This window comes from Pararge aegeria, chromosome 2 (assembly GCF_905163445.1).
Source record: "Pararge aegeria chromosome 2, ilParAegt1.1, whole genome shotgun sequence".
NCBI lineage: Eukaryota > Metazoa > Arthropoda > Insecta > Lepidoptera > Nymphalidae > Pararge > Pararge aegeria.
In genome coordinates, this window is record NC_053181.1 from 17,618,629 (window position 1) to 17,646,440 (window position 27,812).

Sequence of the window (27,812 nt, forward strand, 5' to 3'; positions counted from 1 at the left end):
TTAAGAATGTGCTATGATTAGCTCATAATGTCTTCGTCTAAATATCTACACGCCCAACTTCGCAATGGACAGCTCAAGGCCAAAAGTAAGACCGTGCAAGCTGTACTAATGCCAGTTTTCATCGCCTCAAATGCCTATAGATTTAAACGAAAAAAAAAAACGTTTCGTGACGTCTAAGTTACGACACCGATTCGGTGGATCTTAACGATCTTCTGTTTAGGGAACTCGTAAACTGACACTAGACAGATGAAAAAAAAAATTAAATTCGTTTTTTTTAATAACTTTAAATCCATACGAAAAATATGATAATACAAACAGAATAACCATAGACAAACCATAGATAAATGATTGCCTAGGAAACTTCTTTGATTAGGCGTTAGTAACTTAGGCATTGCATTGTCCGTAGTGAAAGCGGGCATATGACGTAATCACTTTTTGATGTACTTGTGTACCTTCCCGCCATACCGCGCGACGAAGGCCGGCACTTGGAACTTGCGTTTGCAGCCCTCGTAGTTCATGTAGCGAACCTTGCCGAACACCGCACGCTCCGCCCAGCCCTGGTCGTGGATCCCACAGATCGACCACATGCAGCCTGCAAACCATTACATTATATAACCTTAGTTCATCATCATGCACGGGTCTCCCCCACAATGGGATTTAGGCCGTGGTCCACCATGCTGGCCTACACTACATTCCATAGTGGACATTGCGCGACAAGTGTCGAATTGTTAATAATTTGAATGATCAATACGACCAATGAGGATGCGAGGTTCATATTCCGCTACAGAAGGCTTTGTTTTGTAGTTCGCACTATGATTTTCGGATTTAGTTAAATAAATAAATATACTACGATAACACACACATCGCCATCTAGCCCCAAAGTAAGCATAGCTTGTGTTATGGGTACTAAGATGACTGATGAATAATATACATAAATACTTATTATATATAGATACACCCACCCATACACTGAAAAACATTCATGTTCATCACACAAACATTGTCCAGTTGTGGGAATCGAACCCACGGCCTTGGCTCAGAGAGCAGGGTAGTTGCCCATTGCGCCAATCGTCCGTCAAAGTTAATATGCATTGAGCACTTGTGGAAACCTACATTAGTGTCTGTATATAATATCTTTGTGATACCCAAATAACTTTAACTTCAATTTGCAAATTGCTAATACATCTAAAACATTTTTTTTTCATCATCATCATCATCATATAACCCATTACCGGTAACGGTTCTCCTCCCACAATGAGAAGGGTAAAGGCCGAATTCCACCACGCTGGTCCCGTACGGAATGGTGGAATTCACACACCTTTGAGAATATTATGGAGAACTTAGGGCATGAACGAATGAATGTATGAATACACTTTTAATGTACACCAAAGAAAAAAAGTAGTTAGAGAGATATAAACACAGAGCAAGAGAGTACAATTTGGTGGCCTTATCGCTACATAGCGATTTCTTCCAGGCAACCAATGACGCAAATGGAAAAAACATAGACGAGATGGGCATGCAGTTTTTCTCACGTTTTCCTTCAACGTGATCCATAGTTGAACATGATTACCACAAAACAAACAAGGCAGTCAGGTCAAATCCCTGAGAGACATCTAACAAATGGGCAACATATACAGACCATGTACGGACTAGAATAGAAAATTAGAATACAATTGGAATATAAACATACCAACATATCCGCTGGGGTCCCTTCCATCGACGCTGTAGTGGTCGTTCAGATAAATCGCATATTTTAACGCTTCCTCGGGACTGGGCGTCCACTCTAGGATCTTTTTACACCAGTACATGCGCAGAAATCCATGCATTTTGCCTTCCTTGATCATTTGTATTTGCGCGGAGTTCCATAAATCATCGTGAGTCTCCGCTTTTGATAACTGTTCTAGTGTGTAGATGTGAGTTCTTTTGTCTTTTCTGAAACAATTAAAGGGTTTGGCATCTCTTAGCATGGAGCCTGGCTAATGGTTTACCTACTATCCGCCATTTTTTTTTTATATTTGCCTCATTGTTTTTTTTTTTTTTTATAAATATTTTTAAGTTTTTTTTTTTGTTGTGTCCATTGTTTTTTCTTCCTATTTGTGGTGTTTAAATAAATAAAAAATAAATAAATAAACATACTACGACAGTACACACGTCGCTATCTAGCCCCAAAATAAGCGTAGTATTCCAATAATAATCCAGTGTTATAGGTACTAAGATAAATTATGAATATATTTTATGAATAATAAATATAAATACTTATAATATAGAGATAAACACCCAGACATTTTCCAGTTTTGGGAATCAAACCTACGGCCTTGGACTCAGAAACAGGGTAGCTGTCCACTGCGCCATTCGGCCGTCAAACAACCCACCTAGTTACCACCATTTTTTAAATTTTTGTTATTATGAATTACATTTTATACACATATTGACACAAATAAATACTAAATAATATTTCTATTTTTATTTCTAAACGAGTTTTAAGTAGTGAAAATAGCTCTATAAGTTGTTTCATTTGACTAGAACCCAACATGGTCAATTGATGATAATATAGAATACCTGTGATCATCCAGAGTTTTCTGTGCCCAAGCACTGGCCCCCTTAATGCTATCGTAATTCTCGCAATAAAAACAGAAGTTGTCCGCTAATTCTCTGCGAACTATCGCCTCCTCTAGATATGCGTTCACGCTCTCGGTGTATTTCTTTTTGTACTCCTGTACGCATAATGCAACTCTTTGTACTGATATTTGACCTGAAAGTTGCGAAATTTATTTATTTCAAGTAGGACTTTTGAAACGTCAAGTCTGTCTGTTTTTAGTGACTCTACCACCGGTTCGGAAGGCAGATTCTAACGAGAAGAAGTCGTTGAGAAACTCAGCAGATGCTCTTTTCCAACATCAACTATTGAGATTTAACATTTTAACATTAATCTCTTTTATTTAAAGAGATATTACGATTTAAAAGCTGAATTTTTATACCACACTAGCGGTTCCTCGCAACCTCATCCGCGTATAAGTCAACCTTACAGGATAGACATAATATGCTGTTCCGGATTTCTTTTTAGAACTTTTAATTTTTCAAAATCGGACCTAAATCGGTTTCTCAGATAAAAAGTAAATAAACAAACAAACTCTTCAGCTTTATACAACCTGTAAATGATAACCGAAGTAATACTTCAGGGCTTTTATTATATAATGTATCTGAGACTAATCTGTGAAACCGAAACACTAATAGTTTTTGAGATGAGATGCAGCCCTAACATCACATGCAAAGTCGCTTAGCGTTGGTACTATGCGCGTGTCGTCCTTTTATCTTCAATAGGGTTGTCATAAGTAAACAATAAGAATGTTTTGAAATAGTTTGTATGAAAAAATAAATAGGCTTCTTTTGATTCAATATTTCTACAGTGTCATTCCTTATGAAATATACGTATTCACCCTTCAACAGTATTTCATAATTCCGTTACACGTTGTATATGAGTATTAGAGTATGAGAGATATATATATATGTATTACCAAAATGGAACCATGGCGACAGGTTACTTAGGGCATCTAGCGTGGGGTCGTTTCTTTTGGTCGCGAAGATCTTGAGGCGTGTATCGATAAAACTCTTCATCACCTTCAGGGCGTTTTCGTACCCTGGAGCCGCCCATTCTATCGGCCCCACGGACTTGTCTGCCTCCCGAGATTCTATTGCTTCATCAAAGTCTATTGGCTGTAAATTAAAAAAATATACATAATCGTTAATTTCTTCACCATTGATAGTATCCTACTACTGGGCACTCAACTCTTCTATCTAAGGCGAGAGGGAAATAGAGTTTCAAAACTAGACACGCTGTTCAAAGGTATACGTAACTCACTGTTGATGAGTTGAACGGACAAGAATTATTACTGACTGAGACTGACTGACTGTAGGCGTAAATAAAGAAAAACGGTGATAGCGCATTGAGTAGGAGCTCGACTCCACTTTCGGGGGGCCGAGTTCGAATCCCAGCACGCACCTGTAACGTTTCTATATTATGTGCTTTTTAAATAATTAAAATATTACTTGCTTCAACAGTGAAGGAAAACATCGTGAGGAAACCTGCATGCCTGCGAGTTCGGCTTTAATCAGATTTAAACTTCAATTCTGCCTGTATGAAGTGACTCTTCGACAAGCTTACACCACTATTCTAATAGATAATTACCTCAGGCTCGAATTTGCTTGTGTATGGATGTTTGATAACGGGTGGAAATTCTGTCAGATATTCGTCCAGCTTAGAGTTGATCTTATTCCTGATTGTCCGCGCTGAATACTCCTGTTTGTCTGAAGCCACCCAGCATGGCACTACGTTGTGTGCATCTACCTTGAAATTACAAGTTATATTGAGATACACAACATGTAATAATACTTCACAGGTTTCAGAGGTACATTATGTACTGTCTCTAAGACTTATTTGTGAAAACGAACCTAATAGTTTCTGAGTTTACTGCCATAGTTTTAACTCAAAGAAATCAGATACAGCCCTCACATCAAATTCAGAATTAAACATCACATGCATAATTTAAATCATGTTACTCCTATCACATTATTAGGTACGCGTCGCGTAGCTTAGGTACTATGCGCGTGTCGGTTTTTTATCTTCAACAGAGTTGTCCTAAGTAAACACTTAGAACGTTTTGAATTCTTTTGTATGGAAAAATAAATATGCTTCTTTTCATTTTATATTTTTACATGGTGATTCCTTATGAAATATACTTAAGCATCCTTAAATATTATTTCGTAATATTATTACACGTTGTATATCATCATCGAAACCACAGAACGTCCACTGCACCTAGGTCTTTTGTAGGGATTTCCAATCGCTCAGTTTTGCGCCGCTTGTGTCTAGCGACTCCCTGCGACTTGTTTGTATGTCTACTGTCCACCTCGTGGGTGGGTCTGCCAACGTTGCACATTCCAGTGTGGAGATAATTATATATGTCTGAAATTATAATTAAAGTTGCTATTAATAACAACACCATCTATTTTAAAGTCGTTGCGCTACGCTCAATACCGACATCTATTAGCGAATTAGGTTTTGTACTATTTCAATTGGTTCATTCAATCACTCAATTGACTTTATTATTATAACCTGGATGAAGTTGGTGTGGCGGGGGTTTCGAAAGTGGGGTTGGTGCCCGCCAAGCAGTTGTGCTGTACGTTAGTTATTGTGAAATACAAAGTGTAACTATAGTGTGCAATAGATCTTGTAATCAGTTTCTTGAGACACGCATTGACCTCCAACATATGTTTTTCTTTTTAATCATTTAAATCTTATTTTGTTACAAGTCTACTAATATTATGAGTGTATACTCCATGGATAACATCTCCTACCTACCACTCTTCTTGAGCTGTGTTATGCCGTCGGTTGCCTGGAAGAGATACAGCGATAAGGCCGCCTAATTGTATACTTTTCGTTAAATTTTATTTACAATTTTTTTATATGTTTATGTGGTGTACAATAAAAGTGTATTCATTTATTCATTTTTTATATTAGATAAAACATAAACAGCCTCAATTCACTGAACATAAATAGCCTGAATTGCTTGTTGATTATATACTACAGAGTTACTAAGTCTAATATATAAATTATGTGATGCTTATTTCTAAAAAGTTTCATAAAAATTTTTAACAATAGCCTGCTTAGTGAGGCTGTCCTTGGTCATAGGTCTCCTGTAGAATTCGTGTGCTACCTATGCACCATCCTTTTCGCAGGTCATGCTCACAACATCATTTATAAAGATATTTTAATATATTTCACAACTTTGCGAAAATCCAAAAAAGTCGTACAACCATGCAAATTTTTCGTACCTGTATTAATGGAACATTCTTCTTAAACTTCTTCTTGGCTCCCTCCAGCCATCCCATTGGCACCCTGAGTGGATTGAAGTCGCACACAACTGCACCAATCTTGTGATCTATGATCCATTGTGGTAAGGCTTCAGCTCCGCTCCCTTCCAGCAGGTGGAAGGATATATTTAATTTTTTACACTCTGCTGCAACTTTTTCTAGCCCTGTTGAATCAGAACATGTCTTTAATTAAACAGAAAATTTTAATAAACACTATTTCCTAAGGCCTGAATTACTATTTACTTGTAATAATAATATGTAATGATTGGTGCCATCCAGACACTATATCAAGGCTGTAGCCAGGACTTTATTACCTGACAGCTCATATGATAAATAAAATAAATAAATAAATATACTACAACAATACACACAACGCCATCTAGCCCCAAAGTAAGCGTAGCCTGTGTTATGGGTACTAAAATAACTAATGAATTTATTTTATAAATAATATACATAAATACTTATAATATAGAGATAAACACCCAGACATGTTCTAGTTTTGGGAATCGAACCTACAGCCTTGGACTCAGAAAGCCGGGTTGCTGCAAACTGCGCCAATCGGCCGGCAATATGATGAGTTGAAGAAGTTAATATTTTACGCAAATATTCTAATTTTCTTCATTCAATGGTTATGACTACCTCTAGAGCCTTACCCAATAATCAACATGGATTCTAAAAATAATCAAGCTGGATTTATAGTAGACCAACATGCTGTGTTGTATACTGATATAAATGCAGATTTTCTGTTTATCATTATTACACAGCACATCAGTCAATTGTGAAATTAAGTTTTCTAAATTAAAAAAAAGTTAAAACACCAACCTTTTAATAAAAAGTGGAACTGTCTAACAGAGGCATCTAAATATTTGGCAATTAAACAGAAACATACATGGAGAGGTACTTCATTTTTCAGTGCCAACTTCTGTGCAAACAGAAAAGCCCAGTTGTCCTGAACTCTGCTGTCCCTTGACATCCAGTAAACAATACCTATAAACAAAGTATGAGTCAAACAAATATTATATTACATACGCCACTCCCCTTATTCAGTTATGTGATGACAAAATAGTAACACAGTGTTTTGCAATGTATAAGGAATATTTTGCTTGAGCTTGCCAGTTGCTAAGACACTGACAGACAGTTGCTAACTGATGTATATACCAATATATATACATAAATATGCATATATATTGATAGGTATTTAATTTGGAAAGTTTATGTTATTTATTTTATCACTAGTTATTAACCTGTTGCACTATCCCGTTTTCCCCTACTTCATTCTACCATAAAGGGGTGTCTGGAGGAGGATGGTTGTCACTTAAAGCGATAAGACCGCCTATGCACATTTTATATATATATTATTTTTGTTTGAATTCTTTTCATTTGTGCAATAAAGACTATATATCTATCTATCTGATGCTTTCAAATTATTATCACCTGCTTGTGATAACAGTTGTTAAAGCCCACTAACCTGCATTGGAGCAGCATGGTGGGATTTAGCTCTAAAATATTCTTTTCTATGAGAGACCTGTGATCAGCAGTGGCATGTGAATTGGCTGAGGATGATGATGATGCAATCAAATTATGTGTTTTGTATGAAGAAGAAGAGTTGTTATCGTTGATACCTTGATATGTTCGTTTGTTAATTTAGTGTTTTAAAGCAAAGTCTGATTTACGTCTGAACATGAAGATATATGGCGTAAGACACGAGAAACGCTAAGACACGTCTCAGTAAAATATTAGGACTTTCAAAATTATTGAGAAATGTAACTTACAACTTAAGACCGTTAAAAACGTAGCTCTTGACATAAACTGGTTTTGTAAAAGAAACTTAAGTTACTAATTTATAGAGATATAAATACCTTCGCAGCCATCCGCAACCATTTGTTCTTGCGATATTATTCGCACACGTTTTTTGTTAAATTTATACTTCAAGATCGATTCCGCGGTCTCTTCGCGCCTCTTTTGTATTTGGTTCGCGAAATCATCGATTTTGGTTTTGCTTTCGGTAGTTGTTGATGGTGTTGATAGTTTTAGTTTTTTTGCCGATGAAGCCATCTTCGTATTTGGGTATATAAGTTTGAAAACACTCTTTCTCATTAATTGTATTAAATTTAAACCAAAACCAAATCAATCGTACCTAGGTACCTACAATAATAGTTGACATTGACAATTGTAAAATGTCAATGTCAGTTAGAAGCCTCCATTTTTTTGGCAGTTGTCAGTTTGTTTGACATATTAACAGATATTGCGTATTTTATGTATTGCCTTTTTTATTCCACTACCATTAGCAGTATGACATTAATTATATTAAACTCATACAACTAATCGGTTTCTACGCGACATCGTACCGGGACGATAATTCGCTCTGCAGTCGTTGTCTACGTCTTTTCGGTAGGGTGGTAACTAGCCACGGTAGAAGCGGAGGCTTCTACCGGAGTCTTCACCAGACATAACCTAGTGCCTATTACCACCACGGACACTCTGACATCCACAGAACACCATAGCCTTAACGGGTGTGCAGTGGTTGTACAGACTGTACCTACACCTACCAAGCATTTATCTACGACCTACGTGCCTCTAGGAAGAAGATGTGGTTTATCAAGCACTATTAGCATGAATCAGTAGGAACTACATTACCCCGTAGACATTGGCAAACACATAGCGTGTTTCTAAGAAGCCCACTGCATTCCATTTAGTAAAAAATGCAAAATATGAGGATGCTATTTTATTAAAGAAGAATACGTAATATTTATTTTACATGAACGTAGCTTTCATTAGGGCTGGAGAAATATTTGATTTTCAAATAATCGCTACATGGATGACAATTTGATCGGTCGACATTGGATTTCATGCAATCATAGGAACAAAAAAAAATTTGCTTGCAGCCAGTACATAAAATTTTGTCTTCGTTTAGTGGTTGGATACATTCAAAGCAGACATCAAATTTTTTTACCTGAAAGAAATTATGATTTATGTTACGTTATGGTAAGTACTTACTCATAATAATATTTTGAAAGTTTATATACCAATTTATATTACACTTGTTTATATAAGACGGAGCGAAGCAATGTATTGTAATTTGTACTATACCTAAAGCAACTGCGTTTTGCTTATTGTAACCTGGGAATCGAACCCAAGCCTCCAAGGTCTTGTAATCTAAATTAAAACACGCCACTCGATTAAAGAATCTTAAATACTTACGTCTTTAACTAACTCGGGCTTTACGTAATTCAGTTTCAATTGAAGCATGGATGTCTTCATTTTCTTGTCAGCTTTATGCTGAAGTAAAAGTCGGCTGACGTCGGCTTCTATAGCGTCATTTACTTGTGTAGTAAGTATTGTATCGGGAGCCACGTTACTGGTCCGTCGACCATAATTCTGCCACGACAGAAATAAAACGATACTAAGTGCATGTGTCATAATACGTTTATCGTTGTATATCCTCTTTTTGGTGTCGGATAAAATGTCCCATATTTCCAAACAGCGTTGAGGGGAAATCCATAGTCCCGTGCTTAGCGTACCTTGACAAGACTTTAATATCATATACCAGTGTCGGTGTTTATATCTGAAAAATAAAAACTTTTGTAAATTTCGTATGAATTCAACGATTTAATTATATTAGAAGCATAGGCAATTGTATTATGGCCCATCATAAGCAGCTAAATCAAGAATTATATGAATGATTATTCGTGCTTACGCTGCAGGTTATCACAATGTTGGCATAGGATCTAATATGTGCTATCGTTGAATTTTCAGCAACCCCCCTTTAGCGACATGTATTGCGATTGTGCAGCCCTAGAACCAACGCTGTACCGTAAGTTCGTCTTCGCTCTTAAGATCGGTATCACGATTGTTTGTTATTTCACGAAGAAGTTATTTCTCTATTTCAGCATGCATGATTATTTAAGCAATGGACTGCCCACATCAGATTTGGTTGTTGGGTCTTGTCCCTTTAATTCTTGTATCTTGTCTCTGCATAAATAATTAGACAGACCGTCTTATTATTGATGCAAGGACAAGGCACAAGATTGTTTGGATGGTCTTTTTTTTGGCTGGATTATTTATCTAGATATTGTGCCTCTTAATCTAAAGATATGTAACGAATAGCGCACTTCAACTTCAGGGAACTTACCTATCTATAGTAACAATAAGTTCTTTCATAAGTTTGCTTTGCAGCCATCGAATGTAGATAAGCCTTGCACATTCAGTTACAAGGTCAACCGCCTGTCTATAGTCTTCAACATCATCGGCGCTTTTACCAGTTGTTTTGGTAGACGACTTTTCATCTTTTTTCAATTTTCCAGCCTTTTTACTGACTTTGGTATCTGATGCCTTCGCTGTAAAACGTCCCAACCTCCATTTAATTACCTTTATAATTTGATAATTTTCAGGTACCTGAAGACATTATCAAATACTTTTCTATTAAGTACATGAATAATGCATACCAGGGAGGCCAACTGTTTTAGAATGAGATCGTTCCATTTCATAAAATATTTGTTTGGTTATAACAAATATATTTTGGTATGTCTCTTCACAATTTTGGCATTTTAGCAACGGATCTGCTCCGAATAATAGAAGGTCTGTAAGCTGAAAGAAATAATATGATTTCGTAACTTCTTATGTTTGCCCAACCTGAATCGAGGCATTTAGCCTTAATTCAATCCGAGGGCTTATCGAGAAAAGATTATTGTAAAGAAAACCTGCCATCATTTCATCTAATGTTTGTCTAGGCAAGTTTATCTACTGTTGCATTGTATCCATTCAATACACAAGCCCATTAGCGCGGTCAATAAATGGGGTCTCAAAGTTTCATCAAAACGAAATATAGAATATAAGTACTTAGATATAAATATAATTTTAATAGGGAAGTATTAAAATATAAAATATAATTTTAATAGCTCATCATCAAATGACAAGTGATAACGGTGACAGTTTCTGCATCTTGCTGAGTCGAGTGTAGTCCTATTTTTGGAACCTATACAATTGATAGCTTTATTTGTATGTTAAGCGACAGAATACAGGTAAATATAAAAATTGTAACATTACCAGTTGTAGTCTATATGCACTCGTTATACTTTTAAAGTATGGAAAACTAAACATTTTCACAAGAATACTTTGGTTATTTGTATTTATAATAGAATTCAGGTCAGTTTTTGGGCTTTTTATAATAATATTCAGAATATCATTGCTTTTGCACATCGCTACGTCAAGCGCTGAACGACCTTTGTAAAATGTTATGGGACTGCAGTTATACTGAAGTAAAAGTTCTAATAGATGAAGACGGATCTGAAATCAATGATTGATTTGTATTGGTTGTTTTTTATATAAGTATTTTTATACGGTCTGCTTTTTTGTCACTTACATCTTCTTCAATTTCGTTGTCAGCCTTTTTTGCTAAAACAACGTGTAAAAGTGTAGGCCCATCTAATTTTTCATTTTTTGGGTCTTCATGATGATTATAAATTATCCTGTGCTGTGCATTAGCACCTGATTCCAAAATCACTCTCACCATTTCAAGATTATCGTAGCTTAATAAACGTGAAACAGCTACATCCAAAGGAGTATAATCTAACACCTTCAAATAATTATATAATTATTAATTTAAATTCAGAGAAAGTTTTAGTTAAAATTACGATGAATTTATAATCATGCCTGATGGAATTTTTCGTTAATGTCCGCCCCATAATGTACTAAGTGTCGTATCAAATCAGGAGAGTTAGACATAACCGCCATCAAAAGAGCTGGTTGTGGACATCGCACTAATCTTGGATTCGCCCCGTCCGATAATAATTGTAAAATTGTACTCATTGTTTTTGTTAACCTGTAATTAATTTAAAAACTGAGATCAAGACAGCGTTAAGACCTAAGAGGCAGCAATATTGAATACCACATTGATTAATAAAGTACATATAATTGATTAATATTAAGTGAATGCGAATGCATAAATCTAATACTGACTTGTTTGATTTTATGTTCTCGGCACTAGTTATTGAAATTTCTTCTTTCTCGGTTTGTTGCCACATAATTTCTTTGCTTGTTTTTCTCGCATCTTTAACGTTTTTCGCGGAAAACATGTTTTTCAAGCTTTTTTCCGCTATTTTCTTACGATCATCTTCAAAAGCATCTATTTCAGTTTGTTGAATCATATCAGTGACATCAAAAAAATACTGAACAGGGCCATTGGACATTGTATACATGTCAGTAATTTTAATAGAAAATTCACGATGTATACTGTTATACAATGTTTTGTCTTCAGATATGGACTCATCTGATTGATAAATAGGATTGAGAACTTTAGGTTGAGCAATTTCAGCTTTCCTTCTATTTCCCGGTTGGTCCTTAATCGATAATAAGGATTTGATTTTCTTCGAGCTCATACTTCTATTACTTTTACTTGGACTCTTTGGTAATGTACCAGGTGTAATAGATATCTGTTCACGTGTCATGTTCCACTCAAGTACTGGCGGTTCTTAACGTAATTATTAACTTTATTAATATCTGTTGCACATTTTGGTTCAGTTAGGTTAACTTACAAATTCTATAGCATCATTAACCAATTCATGTTTTGCCACCCTAATGTGGGTAATGTATGTCTAACATTACCATCATTTTAACAACAAAAGTTCAAAAAGATTGAATTAAGGTGGTGAGAACACACACAATAAAAACGAAAGATATAAATGGCATTTATAACGATGTAGATAAGTTGTACATGACATTTTTTAAATAATAATATTTACAATTTTTCGTATTAGTAATAGTGTTTAGGAATAATTTAAAGCCGTTACTTGGAGGTTGTGTTAGAGAAGGCGGTAATAAAGCTTGTAACATTCCGCTGGGTGGTACATCGTTCTCAGTGCAGACATATCGCATCAAGGCCATCCCCAGAGGTGTACAACATCCGTCGTTATAAAAATCAACATTTGCCCCAGCCTCCACTAGGAAGTGTATAACATCAGGTTGATCTCCAACCTGGATTAAAAAGAATGCAGATAATTTAAAATATAATTAAAAATGCATCCAAAAAATAATAAAAGTTCATTCTATATACGGTTCTATATTCTTTAAAAGAATAAACCGATGCAGAAGATATTAAAATATAAGAATCATTCTGTCATCTCTCGTTACAGTGTCTCATTGAAATATAGACCTTTAAAAATAGATCAGATCTAACACACCTTGATAAATGAATGCAGATTGTAATAATAACGAATCACATCCTTTGGAAAATACTTTTATGAAATTCGGGCTTCGTTAGATTAAATAAAATAAATATAGATAAGTACCTATTAGGATACACATCGCCATCTAAGTAGCCCCAAAGAGAGATTAGCATGTGATATGGGTACTATGATGACTGATGAATATGTTTATGAATAATATACATACAAAAATTATAATATTCAGATAAACACCCAGACACTGATATAATTATCACACAATTATTTTCTAGCTCTGGGAATCGAATCCACAGCCTTGATCTCAGAAAGCAGAATCGCTGCCCACTGCGCCAATCGGCCGTCAAAGTCTAGACTAGCATTAGTAGATTCTGGTTGAACTATACTGGAAAGAAGGTGACCGAATTAATATTAGTTAAATCTTCCAGATGATCCCGAATTCGTTTGACTGTATTATTTAGGTATACACTTACAGTGGCATACATAATAGCTGAATTTCCTTGAGCATCAGACACGTCTGGATTAACATTTTTTTCGTTAACTAACTGAGCAACATTCTCGATATGGTCCAGAAAAGCAGCCATAAGAAATGTCCTGAAAAAAATAACTTGTATGCCATGTATTTAATTTATTTTGACTGTTACAAAAATGATCCCAATAAATAAAAACGTTCATAACGAACCAAAATAAATCTTAAAATGTATCTATGGATACCTACCAAGTAATACTTTGTAGGTATTATAATCAGCGAACGAAAAAAACAACTTTATCAATAACACTAAATTATTAACACACGATTAAATCATAATTTGACGATTATATTTAAATTTTTTGGACGAGGTCTTCACCTGAGAGGGGTCCTTGCGAATTAAATATGGAAACCAAAAATAAATTAATTCCTAAATATAATAAAAGAAAAAAAATGTTAAAACAAAATTGTATTGTAAACTTTATAGACACTATTTTTTATTTCATTATTTTTTACTATGTTTGTAATATTATTTGCGTGGAATAAAAGGCTTTTTTATTTTTATTATATTATTATAATTTAAATCTATTGATGACAGAAAAAATTGGGCAATTTTTCTGTCATCAAAAGATGAAACATCTGTCTGAATTAGTTGAAGAAGCTTACTTCTAGTTTCTTTTTTTACCAGCTATGCAAGTATTTTACGAAATTATTATAGTCATACTAAAAACATTGCATTTATAACTATAATCTGCTTTTTCAAACCTGCAATTTATTTCGTATTCTCCAGCTGATTTAAACTGTTTCCGATATCCTGATAAAATGTGATTTAAATCTATTGTTATGCTGCACCGCTGTTTTTCGTGCTTAAAACTGTGCTTCATCATGTTTAGCATCATATTGTTATTGTTCCAAGCATAATAATAGGTACTACTTTGTTCTGAAGTATCCGCACTGTTTTGGTCACTCTATATATTAAAGGGTTAAATTATAGTTATTAATTTAAAGTAGCCCTACCTTTTATTTGGCAATGACTTTCTGAGATGAAAATAGAGAAGTTAATAAGGTAATTAATCCAAAATGTTAAATTTATATATTTTTGTGTGTTCAATTATTATTAGTATCATCATGTCCAGAAAAGGCAACATTTGTTTACTAATCGAAATAAAAGTTATAGCAAGCAAAGCGGTAGCCCCTTTGATGTTGCTTAACATTACTGTTACATACTCCTAGTAGGTAACAGTCAAAATAGCATAATATACGAACTTTTGCTTTTTCAGGAAGCAAATCCACCTCTTTTAACGTATACAATTTTCCTTTATAATAGTTCCAGTCAAAAGCTTCAGTATAACATAAAGGGCTCGAAAGATCTGTGCAATATTTGGGATAGACTTTACTCCATTTCTCCGCAGCTAACCGCGGGTCTGCACCGCATTTCTTAAGAAGCTCTATAGCTTTGTTGGCCTCACCAATCTAAAAATATTGCATAATTTAGTATCACCATGAGCAATCACAAGCTTGATTTTTTGGACGATCTGTAGAGTTATTGGTTTTATTTTAAGCTTAATTTTATGTTTTAATTTTATTTTAGGTAGGTATATCTAGCAATATAGTGAACACTATTTCAAAATCTGTGCCTAACATAATCCTGTGTTTTTCAACAACAACTCGTCCAGTGTTTGAGTTTATAAACTCCAGAATGACTTTCAGATCGCCATGGCAGCCTCACTAGCTATTTTAGGCTTCATTTTAAATATATCGAGCAATACTAACTATTTCAATATCTGTGGCAAGCACAATCCTGTGTGATTCGACAATTGTTCGTCCAGTGTTTGTGTTAATAAACTCCGGCACGACGCTGGGACCTTCAGGTCGCCATGCCAGCCTCACAAGCTTATCGAAACGCCACAGACCAACGTCCTCGCGGACGTCAGCGTGAGATTGTATTCCTGGACCCCAACGTACATTATTAAAAAATAAACCCTGAAAAGAAGCTTTAAGTTCAATATTTAAATTTTTTCCTTTTTACTTAGGAAATCTAGGATGAAAAGTGGGTGAGGATGTGTTCTTACCTATTTAAACCCCTAACGCCGCCGTATAAATATATTCAAAGTCAAAGTCAAAAATATCTTTATTCAAGTAGGCCCATAGGTGGCATTTTTGATGCGTACATAAGAATTACACGGTAGTGAGATGATGGCGATAACCACATTCGTAAACTTAAAACTAAACCTACGAGGGTTCCAAACGCGTCCTGGTCTAAGAAGAAGCCCACAACAAACTGGTGTTTTTTTTTTGTTATCACCATATCACAATGTCATTTTAAATTATTAGAAGAGCAACCTGGTTAGAGCAATAATTTACACCCAAGCTTTTTTATCGTTTACGTAGTCCTTTATACTATAATAGGACTTTTCTATAAGCTTACGTTTAATACACTGACTGATATTGATTCCGAGATCTATGAAGAACATATTGGGTGCCTTCATTGGGTGGACTGATATATGTACGTTACATTATATATGTATAACTAGCTTCTGCCCGCGACATTGTCTGCGTGGACGTTACAATTGTTTCTAAAGCGTTCGTTAATAATTTTTAATCCTACCACAGGAACTATTTGAGAAATCGGTATAAAAAGTACATGTCCTTTTCCATAGCATAGGTAACATGTTTATCAAATTTCAAAGCTGTCTGCCCGCGATTTAGATAGTAAATAATTTTCTCTCGGAAACTACTAAAGTAATCGGGATAAAAGGTAGCTTATATTCTTGTCCAAGTCAAAGTCTACCATGCATGCCAAATTTTATCCAAAAACGTTCCGTTCCGTTTTTGCGTGATTGAGTAACAAACATCCACAATTGCACATTTATAATATTAGTAGGATTTGATCAAACGACCAGTCAATAGTTTTCAATATCTCTGCAAAAATATTCTGTATTTATATTCCTACCCAAATTCCACAAAATCAAAGATAAAGCCAAATAATTACATAAAATGTCCTTCCATCGGAATAAGACATCGTTCCATAGCCATTCATCCTGTTGCAATAAAAATGTCCCTCGTAGGTAAAACAAGCGTTTTCAGGGCCTTGGTAACGCCAGCGGTAGTCGCCAAAACCGTGCATAGTGTCTCGAATAAAATTTCCAGTATAACATTCTAGTGACTGAAAAAAATATCACTTTTATGGAATACACTAACACCTATTTAACATCGAAGAATTATATTAAACCACTACTCAATTATCTCGACGGCCGACTGGCGCAGTGGGCAGCGACCCTGCTCCCTGAGTCCAAGGCCGTGGCTTTGATTCCCACAACTGGAAAATATTTATGTGATGAACATGAATGTTTTTCAGAGTTTCACTCAAAGGAGTATGTGAATAGATTAGCTGGACTTTTCCCAGGTAGGTATTTTGAAGCATAGTGATTGGGATCTGACTTTCGAAAATGGTTAGAGATAAAATCCAGCCCCAAAGTAAGCGTAGCTTGTGATATGGGTGCTAAGATGACTGAAGAATAGTTTTATGAATAATATACATAAATACTTATAATATACAGATAAACACACAGACACTGAAAAACCTTCATGTTCATCACACATTTTCCAGTTGTGGGAATCGAACCCACACGCTTTGGACTCAGAAAGCAGGGTTGCTGCCCACTGCGCCAGTCTGCCGTCTATTATATCTTATAATAAAATCGATATAGATTAAAAATTAAAAAAAAGCAGTAGTAGCAGTATGTTACCTATACACTGCTGCTTTGGTGACCTCAAATTCTTAAGGTACGTATATACTGAATGTAGGTACACTACTTTTGGTGCACTTTCACTAAGTACCTTAGCTCCAGACCAGTGATGCTGGCCTTCTCCGCATTTTCTATTTTCTTCATCTTTTTCTCCTAAGTAATATTGTTGATATTCCCAAGTTTTTTCTTTATGAGTTAGAGGTAGCGGACAACGTATGGTAGTGTTGGACATCTTCTTCTTTTAATTTCATTAATTATCTTTCAGTTTTAATGGTTTTATTATTATCGTTATTATTATAATGGCAAAAGACACGAACTATAGAACATTTTGATCATATTCTCGGTGTCAAATAAATCACAAATCTGAAGTTCAAATTGTCAATAATAAAAGTCAATATTCATTGTTCTTAGACCCCTCGTGAGTTTTTAAGGTTACATTTATTGGAACAAAACGAGCTTTTTACAAATAAAAGACTAGTTTTATTAAAGTCGTTTATTTATTTAAAACTAAGTATCCGTATAAAAAAATTTACAAAAAAGCTAAACTTTAAAGTGTAAATAGCAGAGAGAGTTTCTAAAAACATGTGCCTAACATGCCTTGATTTGCATTGGCCACTATCATCCAAGCGATGCGATGGTTTCAGTAATTACTGTACCCGGCTATTTCCTGGTTTCTTACACAAGTTATTAGTTGTCTTGTGCATTTCTTTGAAGGCAGGTTTTTTTTAACAGCAGCATCGACAGCAACTGAATTTAGAGCTTTCAAAATAAGTGTATTCCTGTAATTAGAAACAAAATAAAATAATACATATCACTTATCTTTTAAGTTGACGACAATATTTAACAGGTTAATACGGCAACAAAAAAATTAATGCTAATACAAGTTAGCCTTTTTCTTAATGCAAGTACAATTTCATGCAAGTGATGATGCAATATGGGATGCTAGTCGGCTAAGCTGTTTGGATAATGCAGTTTTATTAAGTCTCATTATCGGTTTCTCAATAAAAGAAAAAAAAATTCTTATCGGCTCAAAAAGTGTAACTTGAATTAATATCAAAGAAAAAACTTGAATTAATATGAAAGAAAAAAATACTGAATAAATAAAAAATAAATAAATAAATACATTAGCATAAGTTGATTTAAATATTTGTAGTATGATACTCATATTGGGGAAAGATTCTAACATATTATATCATCTCCCTCTAGAATGTCTTCCCTGGCCGAACTACCTGTGTACTGTACGCTGCGCTACTGTACTTGGTGAAATGAAACATATAATATTCAATACTGCTATATAATTATTTCTATTGCTCAATAGAAATTTTAAACAGACGACTATCGAGAGATTTTTTTTTAAATGGTTGGTCCTATTACTGCATGGTGGTCTCTTACGGATAACCAAATACCTAAATTAACAATTCAGCTATAGCAAGTCCCAAAAGTCCCATCAAAAACATGAAAATGAGAGGCATGTTCAATATGAAGTATAAGGTTGGTTGTTGACTTCAAACTACGACGACAAAATAATTGAGATCTAGTTGGTGTGTTGGCAGTGCCTTCATATAGATTAAACTTAGCTGACACGCAACCGCGTGTTTTGATTAATCCATCTTTTGAACACTACAGTTTTCCTTAGTTATGGTTTTCCAAAATAAATATCGCTAACGAGAACTGAGCATTCAGTTTGATCGAAAATAATAAGAATTTCGCGATAAGTTAAAATCAGCCATCGCAAACTTCGAGTTGAAAAAATATTTGTATAATTATTTTTATTTACCAGCAAGAACGCAGCCGCCAAAATTAAAGCCTTATGTTTTGGTTGGACTGCATGAACTGGAAAGTTGATATTTGTAGTGAAGCTGACTAGCTCGCGATCCCAGGCGTGAGCAATTTTGCCAACTTGACGAAGAGAATCGCCTGTCAAGATCTGTAATTTAACCAAAGTTCTGAGATTAGTAACAAACATATTTTAAATTGTTCATGGTCTCAAAATTAAGAATGAAAGAATGTTGGTTCTTTATTTCTTTAACAATACTTGAAATAGTCAAGGGCAATTTGATACGGGCTTCGTTTCGGGGCCCTTAAAACATCCAGTTTAAAACAATTTTTATAGAAGTTTTTTGTGGTGTGCAATAAAATTATTTTCATTCATTCATTATGTTATATGTTCTTATAATACGTAGGTTATAAACGAATAAAGAAAACATCGCATGGAAACCTGCATGCCTGAGAGTTCTACACAATGTTCTTTAGCGCGTTTATTTAGCGTTTATTTAGCGTTTTTAAAAATCACACAAGAACTTTTTATTTGAAGAGATGATTAAAATGTTATCATCAGATGTTGTTATTACAAATAAACGGACCCTAGCACGTTAAATTATTAATCAAAGCTTAGTATTATTAATAACCAAGTAATCTGCGTTTGTTTCTCTTAGTTAGTATGATAGATTGGCGAGCAAAGTTTCCTCGCTTTGGTTCGGAGCATATTATTTATTGTCAGTCAATAATGCACAGTGATTGATTGCCATTGTAATTTGCGGCTGTGGAGCCAAGTGCCAAGAAATATCCGTTTATTCAGAGTTCCGTACCGTATAAAGATATAAAACTTAATTGAATCTGGCTGAAAAAAATTTAAGTCTTACTCAACGACGAAACATTTAAGTCTTATTTGACGGCCGACTGGCGCAGTGGGCAGCGAGCCTGCTTTCTGAATCCAAGGCCGTGGGTTCGATTCCCACAACTGGAAAATGTTTGTGTGATGAACATGAATGTCTTTCAGTGTCTGGGTGTTTATCAGTATATTATTAGTATTTACCTGTATTATATTCATAAAGGTATCCATCAGCTATCTTAGTACCCATAACACAAGCTATGCTTACTTTGGGGCTAGATGGCGATGTGTGTATTGTCGTAGTATATTTATTTATTATTTATTATACTTATCAAGTTCAATATTGAAAGGTACCTATAGGTACTAAGTTCCGTGGCTTTTCTTACCCTAATATGAAACATGAAAAGTTTTTTTGACGTGACAACGTCTTATAATTCGATGGAGCCGGCTGCACGCACGAAAAAACATGATGTATGCGGCGTTACCTCGCTCTGAGGCGTTCCATTCAAGGCTTGAAGTGCAAGCGAGAGCGCGGAACGAGCGACAAAGAGGCTCAGTCGGCCTCCGCGTTTGACATCTGTCTCTCTCCTACTTGAGTGAGCGATGCGTCCGCGTGGACAGCTTCTATACAATAATACATTTACATGTTTTCGGCAAGGATGAAGTGCAGTGAAAAGTGAATGTGGTGTCAATTGTTTATAGCAACGATAATATCTATCAAACAAATAAAATTAAAATTTTCTTTTGAAACATGCAACCATTCCATCAATATTTTCTTACGACGTTGTCACGTTCAACTATCGTCAGTAAGCCGACTTTACAGACAACCCATTTTTTTTTACTTCATAATGAATTATGGTTGGATAAAAAACCAAATCCATAATCATACGTTTATTTTTAAAGTACGGGATCTCGGATTGCATGCTTTTTCATTGCGATTGGCGCGGGTTTGATTACCACAACTAGAAAATGTTATGTGCGATGAACATGAATGTTTATCAGTGTCTGGGTGTTTATATGTAAATTATAAGTATTTATGTATATTATTTACAAACATATTCATCAGTTGTCTTAGTACCCATAGCACAAGCTACGCTTACTTTGCGGCTAGATGGCACTATGTGTGTATTGCGGTAGTATATTTATTTATTTATATTTTTTTTTTATTAGTAGTAAAATTAAAATCATGTGCCACTTTGTTAGGTACGCGTCGCGTGGCGTAGGTACTATGCGTGTGTCTGAACTTTTTGAATTCTTATCAAAATTAAGCTTAATTTGCTATACTCCGCGAAAAGCAGGAGAATCTGTGTGGTGTAATTTATAATTTATTCAATCCTTAAACTCCACACCAAACAGATCTTCGGCAATATACCCTCTACGCACGTTTCGCTCCGAAACCGGAGCATACTTCTACTATCTTTACCCGCTCGAGAAGAGAATAGAAGAGAATGAATATGGAGAGAAATAAATGATTTAATTTGTTATGAGACTTAAATTAAAAATTTAATGCTGTAAGTTTATTGTTTAAATAAAATAAAGCAAAATCTAGCCCGGCGAAGCGGGCTGGGTACGCTAGTAACACTATAAAAATACGCAAAATACACAAGCCTAGCAGTTTCAACGTCTTTAAACTGCATAGACAGCTGTAGTGTAATATGTACATAGGTGAAACTTGGAGGCATTTTCTACCAGTCTGACCTTTGGTAATGTGGACAAGGTTTTAATAATTGTAGATAGTATCTCGTAATAATCGTAGATAGAGAAGACTTAAATATGAAAAAAAAATAACTTTCAGAGCATTGTTCATATTATTTCGCACAAGTATATAATATCCAAACAATATATGTGTATAAGCGGGAGTACCTACACTTCTCCTATTCCAGGTTTCCGTGCTTTAGAAGGTTGACACGTTAATTATATCCTTTGTCAGTGGATATAATCGGGGATATAATTTATGTGTCCTGCCAGTGCTAGTCTGAAGGGCTAGCCTTCAGAACACGGGTCTTCTCCCTCAATGAGAAGGGTTTAGGGCGCAGTATACCACGCTGGCCCAGTACGGATTTGTTGACCCAACACGCCTTTGAGAATAATATCATATTGAAGTCATACATTCATTTTTTTATATTTGTAATCTAACCTTAAATTCCGAGAGTTGCAGTGACCTACGTCTCCAGCCCACAGGTCCCTCGATGACATACAGCACGTTGTCGCTTACGTCGCGCACCAAGTAGAATGGCACCACCCACGTCCACTGTTGCTGTATCCTGCCGATGTAGTCTCCTGGTGGTGTGATTACCTTCATTTCCTGTCATGTGATAGACAACATAGGTTATTTTAGGCAAATACATTTATATGTATAACTAGCTGTCACGGCGAACTTCTTACCGCGGATCATTTTCTTTTTATGAATGTTATATTTTAATACTTATTATCCTATTGACGGCCGATTGGCGCAGTGGGCAGCGACTCTGCTTTCTGAGTCCAAGGCCGTGGGTTCGATTCCCACAACTGGAAAATGTTTGTGTGATGAACATGAAAGTTTTTCAGTGTCTGGGTGTTTATCTGTATATTATAAGTATTTATGTGTATTATATTCATAAAATATTCATCAGCTATCTCAGTACCCATAACACAAGCTACGCTTACTTTGGGGCTAGATGGCGATGTGTGTATTGTCGTAGTATATTTATTTATTTATTTATTTATTTATTCCAGTTTAAGAGAAATCCAAAAAATCAAAGCTCCGTAAATATCCCGTTATTTGTAATGACTACGTTTTTGCGGCGCTTGCTTTTGAGACTCTAGGGCCATGATCTTCGGACACGAAAATTTTTATTAACATAGTGTCACAAAAATTGGTCCTTACGTCTGGTGACCCAAGAGCTGGCGCTTATTTAGCCCAACGGCTAAGTCTAGCTATACAAGGGGCAATAGCGCCAGCATTTTGGGTACCATGCCCATAAGTGAACAGTTAGACGGCTTATATTTATTGTAAATATTAATTTTAGTTTGTAATCATTATTTCCATAGTTTCATTATTAAAATTTAAGATTTTGTTTGAACATAATATATATGTAAATTGTAAGAATCTTTTTTTTTAAAAAAAAGGTAATAACATGATAGATAAAATAAAATAAATAAACGAAAATCAATTAGATATCATAAAAATTGGTCCAACTGTTCTTGAGTTATAAATGGTTTAACTAACACAGCTTTCTTTTATATATATAGAAGAAGAAGATTATTGAAAACCAATTCTATTTAAAATTAAAAATTAATTTATGTCAAGTTAGGATTTCGGCTTCATTTTCGTGGGGCTGAGTTCAAACCGAGCACTGCTAACTTCTCTAAGATACGTGCGTTTAAAGCAATAAAAATATCTCTTACTTCAACGGGAGCATCGTGAGGAAACCTGCATGCCTGAGAGTTCTCCATAATCGCACTTGGCCATCGTGGTAGACTTAATTCTGTGTGTGTGTGTGTGTGTGTGTGTTTGTACGTGTGTGTGTTTGTGTTCGTGTGTGTATGACTGAGAGTATATGTTAGCAAGTTATCGTGTCAATTTGTTTTTGTAATTTAATTTTTAATTGATTATACAAGGTTTTCTGTTTCGTTAAAGCAGTAGTTGTGGTAAAGATTCTAATTAGAAGAAGCCGGCAGGAACCTCAGCAATTGCTCTTATTTTGGTTGATAAAAATTAAATAGTCTAGATTAATCAGAAGAATTCTACTTAATATTATGGTGCCAATTTTGTTCAACACAATTCTCTAAACTATATTCACAGGTATCAAAACAGTGCTATCCCTTTCCACAAATGTCACTTTAGTTTTGCTTAGAAATTGTGTTGGGTCTTCATTGAGTTTAAATTAGTTACTTCGCGACCTAGAAATCAAGCACTGCATATTTTACTGACAGGAGAAAAACCTGATCGCTGTGCGCTTTATTACCGAAATTGGCTTGCTTTGCGAAAATAGAACTTGGACAAAAATGTAATTATTATCTCACAAAATGGCTTTAATAAGATTACCTGTAATCTGCATGGGAACCAGCAAGACGCTGCAGCCAGTCGCCTGTGCAACACTAATGCTTCTTGCCTAGTACTGTCATGTAGATGCATCACAAAGCCTCGTCCCATACCGCACAGACATCGCTGTGTCGAAGTCGACACTTCGCTCGCAATGTACAGAGCTTCGCCTTGCGGCACCCTCACTATGTACCGGTTTTCTGATTCTATCCTGGCAGTTACTGAAATAGATATGTATAACAATAATTAACTCTAACGCCTTAATTTTATAAATTTAAAATGCATATAAAAAATTTCGGAACCGACATCGAATTTCGGATTTGAACCTGCGACTCACGGGCAATCGCGGCCTGAGCGCTTTCACCAATTAAGCTACGGCTCTCCTACCGTCGAAGCCGAAATTAGTATATGCATTTCACATCAGTCTTATAGCGACTGTAGGCGTCATCTACCACTAAAAACACTAATAAAAATTATAAAAATATAAAAAAGCAAGCAGGTTCAAATCCTGTCGGTTCCAAAATTTTTTATATGCATTTTAAATTTATAAAATTGATAATTCCTCCAAGTGTAGGTAAAAACACTAATAAAAATTATAAAAAAAAAAAAATCTAATGCCTTAGTAGTAATATAGCTTATTATGACAGAGCTCGTCCAGGAAAATAATACCGCCGTCTTTATTTCTGCCGCCAAGTAGCATTGCTGTATTCTTTTTAATTTTCGTTAATAAGTAATAATAAGACCAAGCATGTAGCTTACCTGTGGTAACTGGAAAACCATCTTCATATTTCTTTGATCAGCTTTTTGAAGTTATACTTCTTTTGGCGCGTTACGGAAAAATTATGAGAGTAAATTTTTACGATGAAAATCAACTACGCTGTCCAAGGTTAGTGGACTCCACACGCCTTTGAGAACATTATGGAGAACTCTCAGGCAGTAATTATATGATACTTATTTAAAAATTCAGTAACCTAATCTTCAGCAATATATTATTAGAAGTAGTACATTTTTGTTATCTTTATACGCTCTCTACTTACAAGTTATATATATTTTATTCCAGTAGTCAAGCCCTTTCATTTGATACCCATACTGAAAAAAATGTAATTTGCCATTTAGTGGCGGCGGACATCTTGCATTTTGATTTTGATATTGAAATTAAACGTTTATTATCCATATTTCATTTTAGTTGTGAAATAAAATGTAATTAAGTCGCGGATTTGCAGATTAGAAAAAAAGATGTACTAACGTTCAACGAGTTCTACAGTTTGTTGGATTTGTAAACTTGAAGCACCAATGAGGAAGTCAAGGCCATGAATGGGAATGAACTGCCCTCTCGTTGTATTGGACTGCCAGCCTGTTGTGGAGACCGGGAGCTCGGCTCGGCTACTTTCTGTTAAATAAAATAAATTTAAAAAAATATATTTTAATATAATGTGTTATATATATATATATATTTTATTCCAGTAGTCAAGCCCTTTCATTTGATACCCATACTGAAAAAAATGTAATTTGCCATTTAGTGGCGGCCATCTTGCATTTTGATTTTGAAATTGAAATTAAACGTTTATTATCCATATTGAGGAAGTTGTGAAATAAAATGTAATTCACTATTTTATGTCCGCGGTTATGTTGGATTTGAAATTTGTCGTATAATACTAGTCGCTTTAATTTAATACCCATATTGAGTTTATTGACGGAAATATGAAAAAAAAGTATCACACACATCTACACAGACACATACAAACGCACACACACACACGCATATGCTCACACACACTAACACACACCTATACACACACACACCCACCTACACACACACATACATGCACATCCACACGCCAATTTAAAACACCCCGTCGTTTTTGTGTCGGGGTTAATAATAAACATTTATATAGAGTACATACGTGATTAATGTAAGGTGGTGCAATAGAGTGTTATGCTTTAATCTAACTGTTGATTAGATATACGTTAATTCTCTAAAATATGTATAAAAATAAATAAATAAAGTAATAAAGTAAGATAAATTAATATCCAGCATATTATGAGCTTAGTAGGGTTGTTTTTATTTTGAAATACCCTATTAAAGCCTGAAACTCCCTTGCTGTAATAACAATTTAGGTGAATATTAGACTCAGTATGCATACTTACAGTAGCTTTGCATTATATTTATAATAATATAGGCTTTGTGAGCGATATATTACTCTTATAAACAACAAACTGATATTAACTATCGACTTACCTGCCAGCAACGGATATAATTTGGTGATGTCTGCATAACGTCAGCGAGAGGTCCAAAACAACAAGTCCAACACAAAGGATTGGGGGGTTGAGTAGGTATACGCTTTTACAACATGATTCCTAAGGTTATTATGGACCTACCAATGTAAACATTTACATATCTAGTACAGCGCGGTAACTATATATTTGATGAATTTCGTACATTGGAAGCAGCAAGCTTCGCTATCATTTCCGCAAAATAGAAAAATTATTTTTAATGTTTATGATAAAAAAAGCAACTACTGAGTTTCTTGCCGGCTGTTTTCGGAAGAATCTACTTTCCGAACCGGTGGTAGAGTTTCACTATACTAGTATAGAGTTACAATATATTATGTTTGCGGAGAATCACGTTGATGACTTCTACGCAATCATGGGAAAACGATCTGCATCAATGGCGAGCAGAATGCGCTGAAGCTCCAACAATATTTTGAAAATATTAAGCAATAAAGGGCAAAATCCCTTTATGGAGCACTGGGTTGGTACACAATCACACACCAAGTGCTCAAGAGGGCACTTACCTTAGTTTGGAGATTACTTATCATTTATTATTTATAGTTTTGGCCAATTTTTATATATAGTATAGTAAATAAGATAATCGTTATTATTGTAGCTATGGAGTTTTATCTGAATTAAACGTTATTATTATTATTAAAATATCTTACCTCGTGTTTGCGGTTGTATATTGATTACCAAAGCGGGTGTTGCCGTTGAACCGTCATCTAAAAACAAAAGCAAATCTAGCGAATGCACTTAAATGTACAAACCCGGTATATTTTTATAATCTTTATTAGTGTTTGTACCTACACTCAAAGGAATTATAATTAAACTTAAAATGCATATAAAACTTTCGAAACCGACAGGATTTGCTTATTTTGATTTATATCCCTTGTAAACTTACACTTACAGATGGATTTGGATCTATGTGTTATAATTAAAAATTCTAGAATTTTTAAAACAATTCTAAAGGGTGTCTTACTAATATCGACGGAACTGACACAAAAGTATATTTCTAAATTAAAAGTTGTGTAGTCTTAAATATAGTAAAAAATTATTGCATGCATTACAGAGTTAACAATAGACAGAACCCTCATTCAGCAATTATTGCATGCAGTGCATTGTGTCCAAAAAACAGTAAAAACGCTCCGCGCACATCTCACTTCACACCCGCAGAATGGTGCTTACTCACAAACTTCTCCCATTTTATAGTATACGTTTTGAACGTTAGAGGTAAAATAATAGTAAATTCTGTGGCATGGATATCTTTTTCATTACTGCATTTAATTGTGTTATATTTCTAATGTTACTGACACTTACGATTTCATAACATACATGAGTGTGTACGCAATGAAAACATCTATTGATAAGGTATTACATTTTTTATCAGAGCAACGTCTTTTTCTGCATTTTATACAATTTATAACAAAACAGTATATTATTTAGTAAATTGTATCATTACCTTCAGTCGCTGCAGGATTATCTACCCCTCTATCAGCACTCCTCGTCAAAGCCATGGCTGCAAATACTACCAAAACTGGTCAACTACAAAATTTGTTTAATTAGAATGTTCTTTGTTGTTGGTACATTGATCTACTGTGTTATCGATACGATTCAATCGCGTCGCTTGTTATCAACA

At 34.9% G+C, this 27,812-nt stretch overlaps 3 protein-coding genes across 3 annotated transcripts; all 3 read right to left on the minus strand.

Moving 5' to 3' along the window:
- LOC120631733 (deoxyribodipyrimidine photo-lyase) lies at positions 1-8,002 on the minus strand. The gene is made up of 8 exons (XM_039901415.1): positions 7,731-8,002; positions 6,694-6,858; positions 5,833-6,035; positions 4,187-4,345; positions 3,516-3,714; positions 2,560-2,752; positions 1,691-1,932; positions 1-592 (listed from the first exon to the last, which is right to left on the minus strand). The coding sequence occupies exons 1-8, from the start codon at positions 7,966-7,968 to the stop codon at positions 429-431; spliced, it is 1,563 nt and encodes a 520-aa protein (XP_039757349.1). The 5' UTR covers positions 7,969-8,002; the 3' UTR covers positions 1-428.
- A 579-nt stretch (positions 8,003-8,581) lies between these two features.
- Positions 8,582-17,581, minus strand: LOC120630803 (ankyrin repeat and MYND domain-containing protein 1-like). Its single transcript, XM_039900095.1, has 15 exons — positions 17,359-17,581; positions 16,511-16,684; positions 15,292-15,501; positions 14,785-14,991; positions 14,284-14,486; positions 13,523-13,643; positions 12,654-12,843; positions 11,830-12,331; positions 11,524-11,692; positions 11,234-11,446; positions 10,918-11,157; positions 10,317-10,458; positions 10,004-10,208; positions 9,073-9,436; positions 8,582-8,824 (listed from the first exon to the last, which is right to left on the minus strand). The coding sequence occupies exons 1-15, from the start codon at positions 17,497-17,499 to the stop codon at positions 8,621-8,623; spliced, it is 3,285 nt and encodes a 1,094-aa protein (XP_039756029.1). The 5' UTR covers positions 17,500-17,581; the 3' UTR covers positions 8,582-8,620.
- Positions 17,582-17,764: 183 nt separating this feature from the next.
- Positions 17,765-27,747, minus strand: LOC120632125 (phospholipid scramblase 2-like). The gene is made up of 7 exons (XM_039901931.1): positions 27,636-27,747; positions 26,842-26,898; positions 25,149-25,292; positions 23,906-24,123; positions 22,016-22,183; positions 19,045-19,194; positions 17,765-18,046 (listed from the first exon to the last, which is right to left on the minus strand). The coding sequence occupies exons 1-7, from the start codon at positions 27,688-27,690 to the stop codon at positions 17,993-17,995; spliced, it is 846 nt and encodes a 281-aa protein (XP_039757865.1). The 5' UTR covers positions 27,691-27,747; the 3' UTR covers positions 17,765-17,992.
- Between the last annotated feature and the right edge of the window lie 65 nt (positions 27,748-27,812).